At 40.8% G+C, this 20435-nt stretch overlaps 1 protein-coding gene across 4 annotated transcripts in view; it reads left to right on the plus strand.

Moving 5' to 3' along the window:
- BCAT1 (branched chain amino acid transaminase 1) overlaps window positions 1-20435 on the plus strand; it is an 82502-nt gene that overhangs the window by 33508 nt on the left and 28559 nt on the right. For all 4 annotated transcript variants that reach the window (XM_032472892.1, XM_032472893.1, XM_032472894.1 and 1 more), the window contains 4 exons: window positions 811-1011; window positions 6768-6878; window positions 9283-9402; window positions 19619-19782. In XM_032472892.1, the coding sequence (XP_032328783.1) occupies window positions 811-1011; window positions 6768-6878; window positions 9283-9402; window positions 19619-19782 (596 nt within the window). The remainder of the gene's footprint in view (window positions 1-810; window positions 1012-6767; window positions 6879-9282; window positions 9403-19618; window positions 19783-20435) is intronic.

A 20435-nucleotide genomic window follows, 5' to 3' on the forward strand; every position in this document is an offset into this window, starting at 1 on the left:
GGCTGAATTCCCGTGTGGTTTTCGGGATCTTGTTGTAAAGTTAGTGACGCTATTGTCTGAGATCCGGATGCTTACGCGCAAGCTGGCTGTGGAGAGCTGGGGAAATGGGGCTGTTGGAGTTGTTTCCTATCACTCTTATTTATCTTTCTTAGAATAAGGAGTCCTTTGTTCCCTGTTTCCTCAACACAGAATAGAGGATTTATATCTTAGTGTTCAATCTCTACTTCTGTTTTCAACGAGGGAAATTTTGCTTCACTTTTCTGCCTTCTGCACGGTACCCAGAGGGTTTTGAAATCTTAAGCCAAGAATTCTTTGGAGGAGCTGGAGTGTAACCATCCTCGGAGGCTGGGTTCCTAATGACATTTGCTTTAGTTTAACAAGTCATTGTGAGTGTTGCTCTTTTTATTATAAGACCTCCCCCCCAACCCCCGACTTCTTCTATTCATGTTCCACATGGGTCCTGTGATGGGAGTAAAGAAGAGATTGTTCTTTCAACATCATTTTTACTCCATCTATTATTTTGTCCCAGTTTCTCAATGTCACAGAATTTGGGTTCCAATATTTGCTAGGCAGTGTACATTGCAGGGATTTCAGACAACAGCCTACATCCTGAATGCAGGCATGATTTGTTTGGCTCACACAGTGTTCTTACATTTCTGAGTGAGTTGCCAACATTTGAAAGTCAAATGACTTCACTTTTTAATGGCCGATGACTTAAGTCGTTTCTGCCTATATGCCCTCTGTATCATCTAGCCAGTGGATGGGGATGTTCAGTTACTTTTCTTTAATGGTGTCGATTCTCGTCCCCAGGCTAAAGATCTAATAATCACACCAGCCACCACTTTCAAGGAAAAACCAGACCCCAGTACTCTGGTTTTTGGAACGGTTTTCACGGATCACATGTTGACCGTGGAGTGGTCCTCAGAGTTTGGATGGGAGAAACCACATATCAAGCCTCTTCAAAACCTGTCGTTGCATCCAGGCTCATCGACTTTCCATTATGCAGTGGAAGTAAGTACCTGGGAATCAGCGACAATGACATGCTTGGTCTTCACTGTGGATGTTAAGTAGCTCCCACCTGCCAAAATAGCTTTAAGGCAGTATGGACTTTACCATATTAACTAGTGGCAATCGTAAATGTCCCGTAAATAGTTGGATTGAAGGTAATTCTTAAGTACTAATTTTTCAGATAATCTTAATTTTTTTAAATATTTTATATATCTTATATCTATATTTTTATATTATAATTATATTTTTTAAAGTTTCAATTAAAAAGCATTTAGGTGGTGAACATGCTGCAGGGTGTACGGAGATAGAAATATAATGAATGCATGAAACTTGTAACATTGGCTTATAGTATTATTTTTAAAATTATTTAGAGCAGATGAGAAGGACAAGTGGTAAGAAAATTAGTAATCAAAAAGCCAGTACTGTTAATATTGCATGAACTCGCCTTTCTCAGATCTTCTAATGATTGAGAAGGGGTCATTGAGTACAATATCATATTTAGAGTTTAATGCTAACTGCGTGGTTTTATAACAGCAATCATTTGTAGTTATGCATGTTAAGAGACATGTAATTAAATGCCATCCTTGGGGCATGAATGAGATAATTATAAGCATAAAATATTAAATATTTAGGGAATGCTTTCTCTGGTTCTTCTCAGGGTACACACCTCGCCAGATTTACAACACCCCATTCTGTCGACCCCCAGGATATTTCACTCATTTTTGTGTTTTAGTCGTTATGGGTTGGATATCTTTCCAACATATTGGAAATATGGAGAATATTGGGGTGCAGGAGTTAAGCAATGGCCTTCTTAATAAGGGACTAAAAGATGGTAATAATAAATATTCATAATAATTGTTAATTATCATAAATTTTATTGAAATCCTGCAATATGCTCCGTACTGGATACCTCATATGGGTCATCTCATTTAATTGTTTTGAGTGAGAAAGCATCTGGTGAATCATTCTGGTTCTAGGGTTGAACTTCCTGGGCTCAAATTCTGCCTACAGTCATATTTATTTTAACCCAAAAGTCAATATATGCATAGTCTCCTTGGCCTTCTTTCTCCTCCATGTATCAGCCCTATTGATTTTAGAATCTGATGGGTTTTATTTTTAGGGCTACAACTACATGTGGTTTTATTGATTTGAAAGGTATCTTTTGATAGACATAAGAAGGTTTCAAACAGTGAAGGAGAGAAATAGGAACAGTGAGGGGAACTGGAGGAAAGAAAATGAAATTTTATAGCAGGTACTTCATTTTCCGGTTGAAATAAATTACTTGTGAGATAAAACATAATTTGGAAAAAAAGGGCAGTAAGTACTATTTAATGAACACTTATAAATGCGGCCAGTACAGCGCCCATCCGGGTGGAGAGACAGATCGCCTGAGCGTCCCAGCAGCCTTCTTGTGTCCCTCCTACGTCATAAACCCTGCATCTTCTGGCTCTCATTGTGGTTACTTTTGTGATGACTTTTCTTTGCTTTTCTCTTTGGATTATATGTATCTTTGACACTACAGTTTGCCTCTTTTTGAAGTGGAATTGTAATGTGTGTGTGTGTGTGTGTGCGTGTTTGTTTCTGTTGTTTGAGCTTAATGCTACGTAAGGTCTGTCTATCCAGGACCAGCTCTAACACCTGTGGGCCCTGGCACAAGAGCACACACAGAAAGGCCCTGTAGTCCGCCCTCTCTCTCGTTCTGTCCTGGCTCCGTCCTGTACCACAGAGGGCCTCGCAGACGTGGGCAGATGCCCGCACCACCTGCTGACAGATGGCCCTTGGCCATCCTTTGAACTTCGATGTGGGCATCCAAGTGCTGCTCTCTGTTCTTACAAGGATGGACGTGAGGAGGCCTTGAACGTGGGCAGGGGCTTCTAGGGGACTGGGCATCTGAAGTCTGCCTAGGGAAGTGTCCAGCCAAGTGCTTGCTCCAAGCAGAAGGTCACAGCTGGAGGAAGACAGGGGTGAGAGGCCATCTAGAGCGTGGGCCTCAGAGCAGAGGCCCTGGCTGTCGGGGCCTGAGGGCGGTAGGTACCACATCACGTGTGCCTTGTAGCAGTGTTCCATCACGTGCGTGTTCTCACTGCACTGTTGACGAGCATTCGTGTGTGTCCTTCTGTGGACATTGATGGACGTAGCACGCTGTTACTTCTTTACACATTTAAGTCAGCAGTTCTCACAGTCCCCTTTCAAGAGATTGCCGAGGTTAAAACCCCTCACAGTAATACCAAGGCAGTCTTTTCTTTTCCCCGTGTGTCGACATTTGTACTGGAAAAACCCTTTAACACCTAACTTCTGCTGGTTAGTCATCATATTGTTTACTGCCGTGCCTTACAGTATAAAAAGAATGTTAGCATCACTCAGGGATGTTCGTGATGAAGCAGCGGTAACGATTAATTTTATTAAATCTTGACTCCGGAGTAGATTTCATTTTAATATTTTGTGTGACAACAGCAATTTTGCATAAAGCCCTTCTGTTGTACTGAAGTACTAATACTAAGGTTGTCTCAAGGAAAAGCAGTTGTATGATTTTTTTAAATTGAAGTATAGTTTTTTTTGTTTTTGGTTTTGGGGGGAGGTAATTAGGTTTATTTATTTTTAGAAGCAGTGTTGGGGATTGAACCCACGACCTCGTGTATGCTAAGCACGTGCTCTACCACTTGAGCTGTACCCTCCCCCCAAAGTATAATTGGTGCACAGTAATACTATGTTTCAGGTGTACAGCCTAATGATTCACAATTTTTAAAGGTTATATTCCATTTATAGTTATAAAATATTGCCTGTATTCCCCATATTGTACAATATATCTTTGTAGCTTATTTTATACCCAGCAGTTTGTATCTCTTATTCCCCTACCCCTAGATTACCCCTCCCTCCTTCCATCTCCCCACTGGTAACCACTGGTTTGTTGTCTGTATCTGTGAGTCTAAGTTTGTTTTTGTTTTGTTTTGTTTTTTTCTCTACAGATACCCAATTGTCCCAGCACCATTAAAAAAGACTTTTTTTTCCTTTTTAAAAAAATTTTCTTGGGGGAGGGGAGGAAGGGAGGTAATTAGGTATATTTATTGATTTATTTTTAAAGGAGGAGGTACAGGGGATTGAACCCAGGACCTTGTGCATGCTAGGCAAGCGCTCTGCTACTTGAGCTATATCCTCCTCCCCTGTTTTTTTTCCTTCTGATATGTCATGTCACCTCTTAGCATATATGCATGGCTCTGCTTCTAAATCTCCATTTGTGTTTCATTGTTTTATCTGTTTGGATCTCTATTCTGTTTCGTTGTTTTGCTTGTCTGTCTGGTCAAATGCCAGTATCTTTATCTCCAAATCGTTGTAACGAGTCGTGCTGTCTGCTGGGACAGATCCTTTTATTTCGCTCTGCAACAGTGCCTTGGATATTTCTTGGTCATTTAGATTCAGTTTATCAGGTCAATAAACTTTTGTCTTCCAGTTTGTTACAAGAAAATTAAATGTCCTGACATGATTTTCATTCGAATTGCATTAAATATATAAGTCAATTTGGGGAGAGTCGGCATCTTTGTAGTATCGAGTCTTGCAGTCTGGGAGCATGGATCTGCTTTCTACATTTAGTTAGGTCTTTAATGACTTGGCGAAGTTTTATGTTTTCCTTATGGGTTTTTCACTTATGTTAGATTTTCCCCATCTAAGGATTCTTTATCATTCTCCCATAATGTTTTTATTTTCTAATTGCTGCAATTACATAGGAGTATAATTTTCTGATTATCTTGCTTAAATAGGTAATTTCAGAAGATTGCCAGGTACTTTTCCTGGACTTTCTATATTTTAATCTTATCCAGGCTTCACAATCCATGACAGTTTTAGTTTTTCCTTCTCCAAACCTTGGTGCTTTTCTGTCATTTTTCTTGCCTTATTATTTTGGTAGTACAATATTGAATTAAAGCAGGCAGTGTGTGATATTCTCAATTTGAGAGGAAAACTTTAAATATTACCATGTAAGTGTAATATTTGCTACAAGTTTGTTGAAGATAGCCTTTGACACTTAAGGAAGATCCCTTTTTCCTTAGTTACCTTGGAAGATTTTTGAAAAATCATAAATGAATGTTCAATTTTATCAGATGCATTTACTGCGTCCAATGAGATGATCATAGTTTTTTCCACATAATTTATCAATGTAATGAAACTCATTACTTGATTTTCTAATAGTAAACCAATGTCTATTCCTGGGATAAATCCAACTTAGGTGGTGTTATCATGTGTGCATTTTGCATCTGTGTTATTCAGTGAGATTATCATACAATCTTTACATATATTTGAACCTAAATCAACCGTGTACAGTTTTAAAATTATGAAGTAAATTGAACCCTATGAAGTTACCTTCAGTAATGTTTCTTGCCTGAGAGTCTGTTTTGTTTTATATTTAGTAATATAATTTCACTGCTTTATTTTAAAAAGTATTTGTGTGATATATTGCGTTCTATGCTCTTTTGTTTCAGGTGTGTTTCAGATGTTATAGGCTGAGTTCAATCTGCCAACCTTATTTTTTAAACTGAAGTTTTAGTCCTATTACATTTTAATAAATTATTTGTATATTTGCACTTTAAGGAAACATCTAATTTTGTGCTTTTTAATTGTGCTCCATGATTTATAAATCTTTTCTCATTAAGCTTTAAAGCTTTAAGCACTTCAAGGCCCTACTTTTCGTTATCATTCAGGTCAGCATGTTTTCTAATTTCCATTACTTTTCTTCTTGACTCATACTCAGTATTAAGTAATGGGTTCCTTCTTTTCCAAAATGTGGATATTTTGTGGCTATATTTTTTTATTTTGATTTCTGGCTTGTCTTTCTTTTTGGTTGGGTAGGTAATTAGATTTATTTACTTACTTACTTATTTATGTATTTATTCATTCATTCATTCCTAGAGGAGGTACTGGGGATTGAACCCAGGGCCTTATACATGCTAAGCATGTGCTCTACCACTTGACCTATACCTTCCCCCATACCTTAGCTTAGGGTTAGGAAACATGTGAAAAGAGCATGCTTTCTGCAGGTGCTGTGTGCAGGGTTCTGTGAGTCCGTTTGGTTAGTTTGTTATTCCTGTTCAAATCTTCCACATCTTTACCAAGTTTTAGCCTGTTTGTTCTGTCAATTGCTTAGAGAGCCTGTATGTAAAAATTTCCCTCAAAGTGATTAATTTTCTTCATTTCTTTGTATTTATCAGTAAGTACCAACTTCAAAGTCTTTTTACGTCCTTGCCCCATGTTTTGTCTGCGGGGGCTCCTGAGAACGTGTCTTGAGCTGCTTGGTTTCCATCATTTGGGAGACGGAACCAGCTCTAATCACATCTAGGTTATCTACGCTCCAGAGTTCGAATGAGCCAGATGAAATGAAAAGAAACATAAATACTTGGAGGTGGAAGAGGGCAGGGTGCTGGGGGGGCCTTTGATTCCATTCCCCTTTTCCACGCCATTGGTCCATGTTGTGTGGACGTGTTTCCTTCCAGCCACCACTGATGTGTTATTGAACCATCTAGTTCCTGTTAAGCAAAGGATAACTCTGAATTCCTACCCAAATTTGGTAATAAAGAGATTTCTTTTTATCTCAATTACTATAACCAGTCTATCTGGCTTTTCTGGGGGTGGAGAATTCAGATTGAGGTCTGTCATGGTGAAGCCTTACATAGTGAAGGAGGCGAGGACCTGTTAGAAAAGTCAGTCTTGTCAACTCAGGGATTGTTTCCATCTAGTTGCCTTTTAACATTGATTTCTCTTTTTATCTTCAGTTATTTGAAGGATTGAAGGCATTTCGGGGAGTGGATAATAAAATTCGACTCTTTCGGCCAAACCTCAACATGGACCGAATGTACAGTTCTGCTATGAGGGCAACCTTGCCGGTACGTAAATGGAGGAGTTTCCTTGTGTTTCCCGGAATGTCGTGAATCACTGACTTTACAACCAAGCAGATCCTTTCCAAATACTTAGATCGTTAGTCAGTATAAGCCGTAGAAATAACGTCAGTGCTCCTGATCTGTTTCTTAATCAGTGAGATTAAAATACAAGGGAATAACCAGTCCCATTTGGCAATTCCAGTGTCTGTTTCTTTATGAGTGTCTGTGGGGGTTTTATGAGTATGTGGGAGATAATAGGGATAAAGAAGAAAAATATGCCTCAAACAGAAATAAAATTTAAAGACCATATGCAATTAAAACGTGAAAATAGGGTGTGCTGCCCAGATATCTAGGGGCTGTTTTGCCTAGTGGCGCACTAGCAAGCATGCAGTGATTTAATTAGGTGTTTTGATATTTTACCCCATTTTATATATATATGTATATGTATATATGGAAGTCAAAATGATTTCTCATGACCACTGGCTCTTAGCTCTAACATTGTTTGTTAGGGAGCAGAATTCACTCTTAGGTGGGTTGGATTTAGACTAGGTCTAAGTCGGAGGTGATAACTTTCATTCCCTGAGACTTGACCAGGCTGCCTTTCTGAACTGGCAGAAGTGATTCCCTCCTTTGACATATTTAGTTTGTACCTGACCTTCAGCTGTGCATTGAGAAGCCCAGGTGATGAGTCCTTTGTAGCCAAGCTCTTCCTTCTCCTTACTTTTATAACCCATGCTCCACCCACCTCCTTCAGGGGCCATGCATAGTAGCAGAAGGGAATTCCAGGAATTTCTTTGGACTAGGTCCTAGTTTCACTCATCTGCTATTACAGACAAATCATTGGGAGATCCTTTAAGATGGAGACAGAAGGAAGGGAAGTCATACTTATTAGACATCAACTGCCACGATCTGTGGTGTGGGGTTTTATATTCCTTGTCTTTTTAATCATAACAGTAAGCCATTGTCAAGAAAGTATATATTGTAAATTTTAGCAGCACCTTTGTGCGGAGAGGAAAATTCCAGCCCAGAGAGGTTAAGGGACTTGCGTATTACACAGAGCAAAGGGACAGGGTGAGAAATTGGATGCAAATTTTTGTATCCGTAGTCAAGTTCTATCCATCCACTAAATTTACGTCTTAACAGTAATATTAGAGACCCCGCAGATGACAACAGAGTAAGGGTATGCCCTGTATGACTGGCAGTCCCGATTTCTGTAACATTGCTACATTGTGATTGCTGTTATAAGTTAGGACTTAATAGCCAAACTCTGATGTCATGAGCTCTATTCAGATGTGTGTTTCTGACTCATTTCTACCTTGGATAACCCATCACATCTCTGAAAGCATGTTTCTTTGCCCTGCCAAGTGAGTAGCATCTACTTATTTTTTTTTAATTTAATTTAATATTCTTATAGGTTTATTGAGGGATAGGCAGTTTACAATGTTGTGTCAATTTCTGGTGTACAGAACAATGCTTCAGTCATACATGAACGTACATGTATTTGTTTTCATATTCTTTTTCACCATAAGTTACTAAAAGATGTTGAATATAGTTCCCTGTGCTGTACAGTATAAACTTGTTGTTTATTTATGTATACTAGTTAGTATCTGCAAATCTCAAACTCCCAATTTATCCCTTCCCACCCTCTTTCCTCGCTGGTAACCATAAGTTTGTTTTCTACGTCTGTGAGTCTGCTTCTGTTTTGTGAATAAGTTTGTTTGTATTTTTTTTTTTTTTTAGATTCCACATATAAGTGACATCATGTGGTATTTTTCTTTCTCTTTCTGGCTTACTTATTTTACATACTGTCACCCATCTAGTCTATGAAAACCTTTTCCACCTTAGAAATAAACTGCTCTTTACTTTCACCCATTTTCCTATTGGGTCCTCTGTCTCTTACTGATTTGCAGGTCGTCTTAACATATTCCAGTTACCATCCTTTGTTGGTTATATTTTACAAATAACTTCTTCCAGTTTGTTTCTTTGTACATCTTTTGAAGAACAGAGTTTCTTGAATTTTAAATGTCAGATTGCATCCATTTTTTTCCTTTATGATTTTTGCCATATGTCTCTTATTTAAGGAATCTTTTTTACTTTAAAGTGACAGTGATATTTTGCATGTTTTTATGTCTTAATGTTTTGTCACATTTAAATATATAATCAAACTATAGCTGGTATTTGGGGATGGTAAGAGGTAGGGAACCACTTTTTTAATCTTCCTTAGGTGGATAGCCAATCATTCCATCACAATTTGGGAGGAAAAAGTCACAGGAAAAAAAAAAAAATTTGTTTGGTTTATTATTACTATTACTTTTTTAAAAAAAAACAGCCTAAAGCTTTCACGAGGATCATTTCTTATTGCTACAATGGAAGAAAATTGCGTTATTCATTATGTTTTTCATTCTTCCAGGCATTTGACAAGCAAGAGCTTTTAGAGTGTATTCGGCAGCTTGTGAAGGTGGATCAAGAGTGGGTCCCCTATTCAACATCTGCTAGTCTGTATATTCGTCCTACATTCATTGGAACTGAGGTACATAGTGACTCCTTGCTTTGGGGTACCTTCGTGGGCAAATTGTCTGTTCTTGTGTGAAGTGTTTAGTATGTAGATTGAAATGGCCTCCCAGTAGCATCATTAATGACTCCTTTCTCCTGGTTATTAAACATTTTCTTTAAAGGGCCACATAGTAAATATTTCAAGCTTTGGGGGCCATGTGGTTTCTCTCACTACTCAGGTCTGTCACTGTGGTACAAACACAGCCACAGACACCAACAGAGGAGTCAAGGAATGAGCAAGGCTGTCTCTGTCTGCCTTCCCCTAACCAAGACTAACCATTATCTCCTCGGTTTACCAGTGTAATGAGTGCCTCCTGTCTTGGCAGTACTCCTCCAAGGTCAAGGTGCTGATGCTTTTGAAATTTGGAGGAGAGAGAGCTGCTCCTTTTTATTTTCACTTTCTTGAAGTCTTGGGATTGCTTGGTAAGGAGAAAGAGTTGGAGGGTCCTCTCACCCCATAGGAAATGTGGAAAATAAAGTTGACAGTGGGTGTTAGGGAAAGTACTTGAGAGCCATAGGGGGACAAGCTTACAACATGGCTGTGAGGTCTCCCGGTAAGTCGCAGTCTGTTGGTTGGTGCCTTTGCAGAAGAAGGGCATGCTTGCAGTGGCCCAGGCCATCTGTGTGGCTGAGTATGTGCTATGAAATATAGACTCTGTCCCTGGTCTCCTTCCTCTACTGAGCTGGGATGGCCTTATGGAGGACGGACCATATGAGTGATAATTGTTGCGGGGAAATGGAACGTGGGTGGCACACGAGGGGGTGTGGCATATGGAGCTTTTAGGAAGAGAAAGCCTGGGCCAGAGCTCTTTTGCTGTAGTCTAGCCACTCTCTCTGCGAGGCTGGTCATCAGGTTCTCTCTCTACCGGGTCGTATGAATGCAAATAGTAGGGAAATACAGGACACCATAGGGTAAGTACCTAAGTGGTCCTTTGGCATCCTTTTGATGCCTTTTGCAAGGCTGGATAATGGAAAGACTGGAGCCGGATAATGAATTTCATGAATTGCAGTCTCCCTAATAAGCTTTAGAGAATTGGGACAATTTTTAAAAGTCATCTGCTTCTTAAGCTTCTGACATTTTAATATTGAGATTTTTTTTACATTGAAGTATTATCGATTTACAATGTTGTGTTAGTCTCTGGTGTACAGCAAAGGGATTGTTTTGCACATATATATTTTTTTCTCTTTCATATCCTTTATTATAGGTTACCACAAGATACTGAATATAACTCCCTGTGCTGCTCTAGGTAGAACCCTATCTCTTATCTGTTGAGTTTTTAAACAATATTTAACTTTAGAATAAGAGGAAGTGATTTTAAAGTTTGTTGAAACATTACTAATCTCAAAGCACTACCTTCTAGTTACCAGAGGTACTCTTCCACTCTAAGATCTGGTTCTTCCATTCCTAGTCTGTTGAGAGTTTTTGTCATGGATGGAGGTTAGGTTTTGTTGAATGCTTTTACTAAATGTCTTGACATGGTTATGTGGTTTTTGCCCTTTATTCTGTTACAGTGTATTAGATTAACTAACTTCTGGATGTTAAAATAACCTTGTATTCCTGGGCTGAGTTCTACTTGATTGCGGTGAATAATTCATACTGTTTCTTGCTGTATTCACCTTGCAAATATTTTGTGAGGAATTTCTATGTCAATGCTCATGAAAGGTATTAGTTTGTGGTTCTCTGACACACGCAGCTCTGTGCTTTAGTAAATTCTCCAGACTCCTGGGATTCTATGATATAGAGTCAGACAGTCTGTCTTTTTTTTGTTTGTTTAATGGTTGCTTTCGGGCTTACTATACACATTTTATTTTATTTTTGCAGAAATGTGAATTTTTATTGAAATATAGTCCCTTTATAATGTGTTAATTCTAGTCGTACAGCGTAGCGATTCATTTATACATATACATATTCATTTTCATATTCTTTTTCATTATAGGTTAGTACAAGGTATGGAGTATAGTTCCCTGTGCTGTACAGTAGGAACTTGTTTATTTTACATATAGTAGTCAGTATATACAGATCCCAAACTCCCGATTTATCCCTCCCTTCCCCATTTCCTGCCTAGTAACCGGAAGTTTGCTTTCGATGTCTCTGATCTGTCTCTGTTTTGTAAATAAGTTCCCTTGTGTCCTTTTTTTTTTCTTAATATCCTATGGTATTTTTCTTCCTCTTTCTGGCTTACTTCACTAGTACTTACATAAAATTACTAAGACAGTATCAGTACTCACATTGGCACTGTCTTACTAATTTTACCCTTTTAGATATAGGCAGTCTTATTGCTCTGTGGTTGTAATGTTCATTACAACCCTGATGACAAATTATGTTGAGTACCTTTTCATTACTGGCTGTTGGAAATCCTTTTGTGAAATGCCTTTGCAGGTCTTTTGCCATTAAAAAAAAAAAACTGATTCGTTTACTTCCCCTCGCCCCAATTTCCTAGGTGTGGGAAATTCCATTGTACATTATGCTGTACTTAATTGAATACAAGATGCTGTAAATTATAAGAGGCAGAATCATCTTGTGCACTGAAACAGAAAGACATTGCCGGTTGACCTATGACACAGCACTTCCCAGTAGCCCTGCGTGATTCATGAATTCGTCATACCAGCCTCTGATTCTTTGAAATGAAATCAGTTACACTGCTTGTGATAAGCACATTTATTTTTGCATGTATCTTAATAACAAAAGCTAACGCAGTTTTATCTTAAGGGTTTCTGCCTACCAGACGATCCCATTAGAAGACTTGGTTGTTGCTTTGCAAGAAAATACTGAATTGCATGTGTTTAATATTGCCAGTAGCAACTGTAGAGTGCTGAGTTCAGACATTAAATGTGAAATCACAGGTGGACATCTTAGAATCTGTGAAATATGGTAGCATAATTTATATAACCAGGGTCCTATTGATCAACCATTATGTTGTCAATATAATAAACATAAGAACTACTATTAATTAATAAATTGAGTAAAGTAGGAACATTGAATTTGAGGTTCTTCAAAAATGCAGACTTTTGTGCTATGGACCTATCCGGTTAGCGCACATAAAGACATATATTCAAGGATAGTTTTACAGCTCACACGATTTTGCTGATAGATCGGGTATGAGTGTTAGAGGGAAGCTGTCAGGTTTTCCTTTTGGGCCGCTGCACCTGGTTAGTGACTATACGTTGGGGAGCGTGAAAGAGGGAGGATTCTGTTGATCTGTTGGAGTGATAATGGATGGAATGGATTTCAGGTTTGGACACGAGAATTTAAGCCCATGGTACAAAGTGGGTGGGTGGATGTCTGGGGAGATTTGGGAGCTTAAGTGATGCATTCTAGTCTTCGGCATAAAATGCCTTTAAAGTCCAGGGCTTGGATGAAATTATCAAGGGAAGAACTGTAGACAGAGATGAAAAGAAGGCAAGGACAGAGCCCTAGGGCCGGCTGGCATGTAGGAGAAAGGCAGAGGAAGTGGAGTCAGCGGAGGAGTCTGAGAAGTAGCAGCTGGGAAGGTAGACAGGAAAGCAAGAGGGCGTGCGGTGCTGAGCCCCAAGTAAAGGACAGGGAAGCAGTGATGAACTGTGGCCAGTCCCTCCCATGGAGCCAGTGAGATAAAGCCCGAGAACTGATTCTTGGGTTTGGCAACATGGAGCTCCTCGGTGATCTTGATAAGCATCTTTTAGCGGGATGCTGGGGCTGACAGCCAGGTGTCATGGGCTCAGGAGAGAAGGAGAGGAGGGGAGGTTATTATCGTGAGTTTGGATATGCCCTGTGAGAAGTTCTGCCCCACAGTCTCGCAGGTAGGAGTGGGGCCGTGGTAAAGGGAGTGTGCCTGTTTTAGGCAGGAGCTATCACGGCATATTTCTAAGCTGATGGCAGTGGTGCAGAAGAAAGGGAGAACGGATTGTTAAAATAGTCAAAAGGTTTCCCAAATTCTGCTTCTGTCATGGTTCTACGTCCGAGGGTGACAGTGTCGGCAGGCAGTGACATGTGACACGATGGAGGGACAGCTGAGCATCACGCCTTGCTTGCTCCCGAGCATGTGGCATCCCACATGCACTGTTGTGCCATCGACACCCCTGTCTTTGTGCAGGCTCTTCCCTCGGTACCATCCTTCACCCTTCATCAACTAAGACCTCTGCAGGCGTCAGCTCCCTGTGTTGGTCTTATCCGTCTCTATTCCAGCCTGATACCGATTTGGGCCCAGGCCACTGAACCAAACTGGGTGGAATCACAGAGTCCAGGTCTGAGCACTAAGGCGAGGTCCGTGAGGAGATCCTGGTTTTAAGGCCAGACCCTCCTGTGGCATGTTCCTGTCCTCCAGACAGGGGGCTGGCAGACTTGTTCCGTAAAGAACCAGGCAGTAAATAGTCTTGGCTTTGTGTTCCCTGCAGCTACTCACCTCTGCCTTGTTAGCACAGACACAGCACTAGGCCACATGTGAATGAAAGAAGCTGTTCCAGTAAAACTTCAAGAAAAAAAAAAAAGGAAAGAAAAAAAGAAAACCCAGGCCGCGGGCTGCAGTTTGCTGACCTCTGATCCGGAGTTACTTCAGAAAGGGCAACGCTGAATGGCTTTTCTAAGAGCGACTCATTCTGGCTCCTCCTGAGTCCTTCCTCATTGAGTGTTCTTGACCCCTTGCTTAATCATTCATGCTGCAGTTTCTGTTTATGATTGATCTCACGTCTACCAACCTGTATGTCCCACACCACCAGGATAATCATCCTTGTCCTTCCCCCAAGTCCCCATTCTCCACAGTTTGGACATGGAGTGCTATCTAATTCAGTGGTCACATCTACAGTCATCTTAGTGTCATCTGCACGCCCCGTGGATCAGTACGTGTTGTACCTATTTACCATTATTACTATTATCAAGTATTATTTATTAAAAAAATAACAATTGCTAGTTGTTGGATTACAAAAGATCAGGCCCTGGTACCTTCCACAGATTATTTAATCCTTGTACCAACCCTGTGAGCAGTTACTATTACTGCCTTTATATAACATTAGATAAAACAGTTAAGTGTTCTTTTTGTCTTTTTTCACCTTAGCATTAGTTTTCTTTTTAACTGTGTTTTTTGAAATTTTAAGATCATTCTTATTTAAAAACGAAAGAAAGAATTGAGTGATTTGCCTTGTTTTAGTCCAGTGTTGAAAGTATACTGTCTTTCTCTCTGAACAGGGCTGAGAAACAAACTCAACCCTTACCCCTACCCTATTTTATAGCAAGCCTCAGAAAATTCTGGGTTTTTGCTTTCAGTGTCTACGTATTAATCACCTGTTAGCCTAGGGGCCAGCACTCAAGGAAATCAGACAAGAGACAGGAACGTTTTCGCTGTGATGTCAAAGCAACACGTTAGGATTAGCAACAGGTTTTTTTGTTTGTTTGTTTTTTTAAAACAAAATAATTCAAGTTTGGTAAATAGTTATCTCAGTTGTTTTCACAGCCCTTTTCCATAAACAACATCTTATTGAGGTGGACAGTGTTCAACAAATGTTAACTAAACACCTGGTGTAGCAACATAGGATGCCACGTGTAGAGGACAGGGGTGACCTTGCACTTCACCAAGGCGTATGCACATTAGCAAAGGGCAGAGAACTAAGTAAGCAGCTGCCAGAAAGTGTGGGAGGTGTGGGAGGTATGCGATCTAAACTTCAGGGAGTGCAGGATGCTGAAATGCCACGTAACACAAGCACCTCGCCCTGTCAAGGGGGCTCGTTTCCTGAATTGACATTAAATGACATTTAAATTGAGATAGAAAGGTTTGTATTATGTAAGACGGAGAGGGGAAGTCTTAGTCGGCTTGGGTTTGTCATAACAATAGCAAAGATGAGGTGTCTTAGACACTAAAATTTTTTTTCACAGTTTTGGGGGCTGGAAGTTGGAAATCAAAGTGCCAGCAGGGTTGGTTTCTGGTGAAGCCTCACTTCCCGCTTGTAGACGTCCACTTTGTCCCCCATGGGCCTTTCTTCTGTCTTGAGGGGGTGGGGAGAAGGGGAGAAGGTGGTCCTCATGCTCAGGTGTTTCTTATTCTAAGGACATCAGTCCTACAGGATTGGGGCCCTACCTTTAGACCTCATTTAACCTTAATTACCTCCTTCAAAGCCTTATCTCCAAATGCGGTCACATCGGGAGTTAGGGCTTCAATGTATACGTCTGGAGGAAGGTACATTTCAGTCCATAAAAAGGGTGATGGGAGATTGTTCCAGGTGGAGGGAGCAGTGCAGGAAGGCATATCGAGGTAGGAAAGTGAGGAATCAGAAGGGTTCTGTATGGTTTGAACGTGGGTGTGTAGAGTTCGAGGGCTGTGGTGAAGGCCGAGCATGGAAGGAAGGTCTGCTTTGAACTCTTCACATTAGGAAATTTTGGGTATTTCACTGATTCGTTTTTTTCAAACTCTGGTATCGAAAAAAGAGCTCTGGACTAAGAGTAGAAGATCTAGAGCTTAATAATTGTGGGACTTGGGACAAATCATCTGAGCCTCAGTTTCTCCAACTTCATAAGAATTAGAACCCTGAACTTCCTGGATTGTTGGATTTTAAGAGATAATGTCTCTGGAATGTCTTGGAAACCAAAAAGTCCTGTGTAATTATTGAGGGTGGTTGTAATTTTTTAATCTTAAACCAAACCAACTAGTTTTTCCTACAAAAACATTCCATGACTTTGGTGTCCCCTCCCCTTTGTGACTCACACTCAAGGCCCTGCATGTGTTGCAGGAGAATGGGGCATGTGAGGACGGTCATGTCCCTGGGACACACCCTGCCAAGGGAGAGTCCTCGGCTTTGCACAGGAAAGAATTCAAGAGCAAGCCAAAGTAGAGCAAAAGCAGATTTATTCAGGGAGATGCACACTCCACTGCCTTCTCAGAAGGCAAGAGGCCCCATGGGATGGGGTTGTGAGTATATATGAGCTGGGTAATTTCATATGCTAATAAGTGGGAGGGTTATTCCAACTACTTTGGGGGAGGGGCGGGGTTTCCAGGAATTGGGACTTTGTGACCTTTTGTGGTCAGCCTCAGAACTGTCATGACACCTAGAGTGTCATTTAGCATGCTAATATATTACAATGAGCATATAATGGGGCTCAAGTTTCTATTGGAAATCGAGTCTTCTGCCATCTTGGGGTTAGTAGGGTCTAACCAGTTTATGTCATATCCTCAACGGCTGTGTCCTTCTTTTAATGGTTGTGCCCTGCCCCCTTCCCTCCTGTCTCATTATTTCTTCTATCTTTTATTTGCCTTGCCTGGCAGAATCGTTCTCAAGTCTGCATGGCTGTTGTGTTTCTCTGCCTTCCAGGCCAAAACAAGGACTAATAAATAGTACCTTTCTCAGCTCGCTGAGCGCTTGCTGCCATCAGATCACCTCTGAAATCTTACCTTTCTATAAAGTAATCTCAGCGACAAACAAGTGGTAATTCCGCTGTGAAATGTCTGTATTCCATCACACCCAGGTGTCCTGGTATTCTGTGCAAACATATGCATATTTAATACCCATATATATTTTTTTTAATTTACTATTAGTGAGGTGTAACTTAAAAAGTAAAAAGAGTCTGTTTTTTTGAACACATCAGAATTTCAACTTCAAAGTCAACTTCGCATCTGAGATTTTTATGTTCCTCGTTTTCTGTGGCGTTTCTTAAAACCCCTATCAATTCTTTATGTATTGAAATAATCCAAGAAACTGTTAGAGAAGAGTTTTTAAAAATTGATCAAAATAAGACTTTGAAACTGATCTACATAACTTATCAGCTGTTATTGTCCGTATTTTTATTTATGCGGCTTTTGTTTTATTTAATCAGAAGCCTGACCTGGTCATCATAGAATTTTGTTCATTGCCGTTGGGTTAATATTATACTATCGACTACTCTTAACTACAGCAGTAGCACAGAATTTAAATTGCTTTCTAGGAAAGAAGGGAGAATTCAGACTAAGGACAAATAATAGTTCTTGAGTGTAGAAACAGACCCAGTTGCCAAGTTCCCTTCCTGATCCGTAAAGTTACATTTTATTTATTCTCACTCATGAAAGCAGTGTGACCCTTCTCAGTAAAGTCACAGAGCTCTTTTCATGAAAAGACATTCGATACAAATAATCATTTAAGGATGAAGGTGAACACTAGTACTTGAAATACAGGTAAAACACGAGTTTGACTTTGCTTAAATTTCAGAAAATAAAATGTTAGTGCACATGAACAATTTTCTCTCGGCACTGAAAAATTCTAGTCTGTAATTTGCCTGCTTGCTAAGAACTAAAGTGTGACTTAAAGGTTTATCAGGGTAATCTTTTCTGGAATAGGTTTAATGCTCGTTATTCCGTTTTCCATCTGTGCTCTCTCTACTCCCACCTAGTGGAATAAATGCAAGTTTACCTCTCAGTTAAAATCGAGGAAGGAAATGAATGGGATGAAATTTAACTTCAAAAAAAATTCCATGATGATGAGGTATTATTACTTTTTTTTTTTTTAACAGAGTGCAGGTTGCAAAAAAATACATGTGTCCAGGCATTCGTGTGGTAGCTAATAAAACGTTTGTCAGCTTGTCCATAAACAGGCTGTTTTATTTAGAAAATGAAAAGCTAGGTACATTGTGAGACTGTGTCCTGTATATTATATTTCTAAATTATGTTAAGACGCTTAATTTGTCATTACAATGGTTAATTTTTTTTAAGTTTTAAGCTTCAAAGCACTCCTGACATGATGTATATTTACTTAACTGGTAGGTAAATGAAAGTGCCGAGATAGGATAGTCAGTGTTTATCACATTTTTATCAAAGATGTATGTGTTACCCCTAGGTTTTCTTTTCCAAATAATGAAACCAAGAAAAGCAAATGGAGTTGAAGGCTCCCTACTCTTCCTTTGTGGGGATGACCTCTTCAACCCCCAGTAAAGAACACGAATGAGAAGAAAACCCCAAATCTATTGTCGCTTGCCGGCTAATCTCTTTAACTTGGTTATCTGTCACAAATCAGCCATTTGCTCTGGCCAGCCAAGCCCTGTGTGGTCCCGTGTTCACTGCATGAGTGCGGGTGGAACTCAGCTTCCCACTTCCCAGGGTCTGTAAGCCTTGCTGACGGCATCAGTGTGCACATACACAAACACGCTGTTTTATGCTCACGGATGTTCTACCTACCTGATTCTTGACAGCCTGGGAGTAAGTAGGGTGAGGAGGCTTCAGCTAATAGGCAGTGGAAGAGGGGATACAATTCAGGAAAAAAAATCTATCCCCAGGTCCACATTCAACCAGTTTCATCAAACCTTACAAAAATCACACTGTCAGCTGGAATTCAGTCTCCTCTCCCTTCTGTGACCCACGACTGGCCCCGTCCAGACAGACCAGGCTCTAGTGAAGACAGGACACACGTCTTACACACCAAGACGTTTAGTGGAACAACCCTGACTTGTTTTCTTACTCGTGTGGTTTTGTCTTGAATTGCACAGAGTAGCCCAGTGACCTTTTATTTGCCTTTCTGATATTTAGCCCTCAAAACTTTTCAGCCTATCAATATTCCTCTTTAAAAAACAGCTGACAGTTAATTCCGTATAACTACTTTTGTGCTGGAAGAATTTGTATGATTTTTGCATTGTTGGCTTGTGATTTTCCAGTGTTTGTAGGAAAGGCCATTTTCTCTCTGTCATTCTTGACACAAATTCCTGAGTCCTTCGTCCTCTGTCTTTTTTGCGTGGAAGGATTTCTCTTGTCCGGTGTCTTTGCCTCTAGTGAAGCTATGCTGTTGCTGCCTGGTGTCTGCCACAGCGAAGTGTGCTCTGGCACACTCCCCTAAGCCCACATCTGCGGGGGGCCCTGGCGTGTCCTGATGCGGTCAGAGAAGCAAATCTTAGGTTTTCCCCTGCCAGCGACATGTCTGGGTTCTTCCCTTTTTCAATTCCCAATCAATGCAACATTGAAAGAGGTTAATACATGGCCAGTTGTTAAAAATATACTTCTCCTCTAAAAAGCCTGCTAATAAGAGAAATCGACAAAGCTGCTTTACTTTTAAAACGATAACCCAGCAAAGCAAAGTGAAAACTGAAGTAACCATTCTCGGTGTTTTCTTCGTAGAAGGGGAAGACCATCAGGCTTTGTGTAACTCTCTTTAGAAGGAGCGGCTGTCCTTACGTGGCCCCTTCTGGGAGGTAGTTACAGATCTGCTCTAGACTTGGAGACTGGTGTCTGCGTTTTAAATGAACCGCTGTGTGTGCTTTTACTTTATTACAGCCTTCTCTGGGAATCAAGAAGCCTACCAAAGCCCTGCTCTTTGTAATCTTGAGCCCAGTGGGACCTTATTTTTCAAGCGGAAGCTTTAATCCAGTGTCCCTGTGGGCCAATCCGAAGTTTGTAAGAGCCTGGAAAGGTGGAACTGGGGACTGCAAGATGGGAGGGTAAGTCAGTCCGTGTTTCTGTCTAAAGGAAAGAGTCGTCGTGACCACTTCACTTCAACACGAGCACACACCTTAGCATTCACGCTGGGGTGCGCAGTTTTGTCCTGTGCTTAGGCCTCAGTGTTTTCAATGCGCTAGTGGTTTAAAGGATAGCCTCTGTGGCTCCTTATTATAAGGGCGAAACACCGAGTGCTTCAGACACACAAGAACTGATGCCACCAAGCCAGGAAGAAAAGCAGCACTTTGAACGAGCTGCCCCCCGCTGCCGGTCGCTGGCTGCAGACTGACGGTTGGCGAAAGGGCAGCTGGTGCTGGGGCCGAGGCTCTCAGTTGGCTCCAAGGAGTCCTGTCTGGGGAAGGTGCCTGCTTCGCTGAAGTGCTGTCTTCATCGCCACAGACTGTGGCCGTACCTGCTGCCAGCTGGCCGAGGGACAGCCCGGCCTTGGCACGGTCAGGCCAGTCTCATAGGCCATATGTAGCTGGCTGGGAAGCAGAGAGCGTTTGAAAGTGTTAGACAGTTTCAGGGGTGGACTTGGCCGGGAATCGGGAAGCCCCCACGGGTGAGCGAGAATAGCCGGATTAGCCAGCACGGCTCTTCCTTTGTGTATGTCACCACCCCGGCAGCAGCAGGGCCTGCAAGGTGACTCGGTGGC

Source organism: Camelus ferus, chromosome 34 (genome assembly GCF_009834535.1).
Source record: "Camelus ferus isolate YT-003-E chromosome 34, BCGSAC_Cfer_1.0, whole genome shotgun sequence".
Lineage (NCBI taxonomy): Eukaryota > Metazoa > Chordata > Mammalia > Artiodactyla > Camelidae > Camelus > Camelus ferus.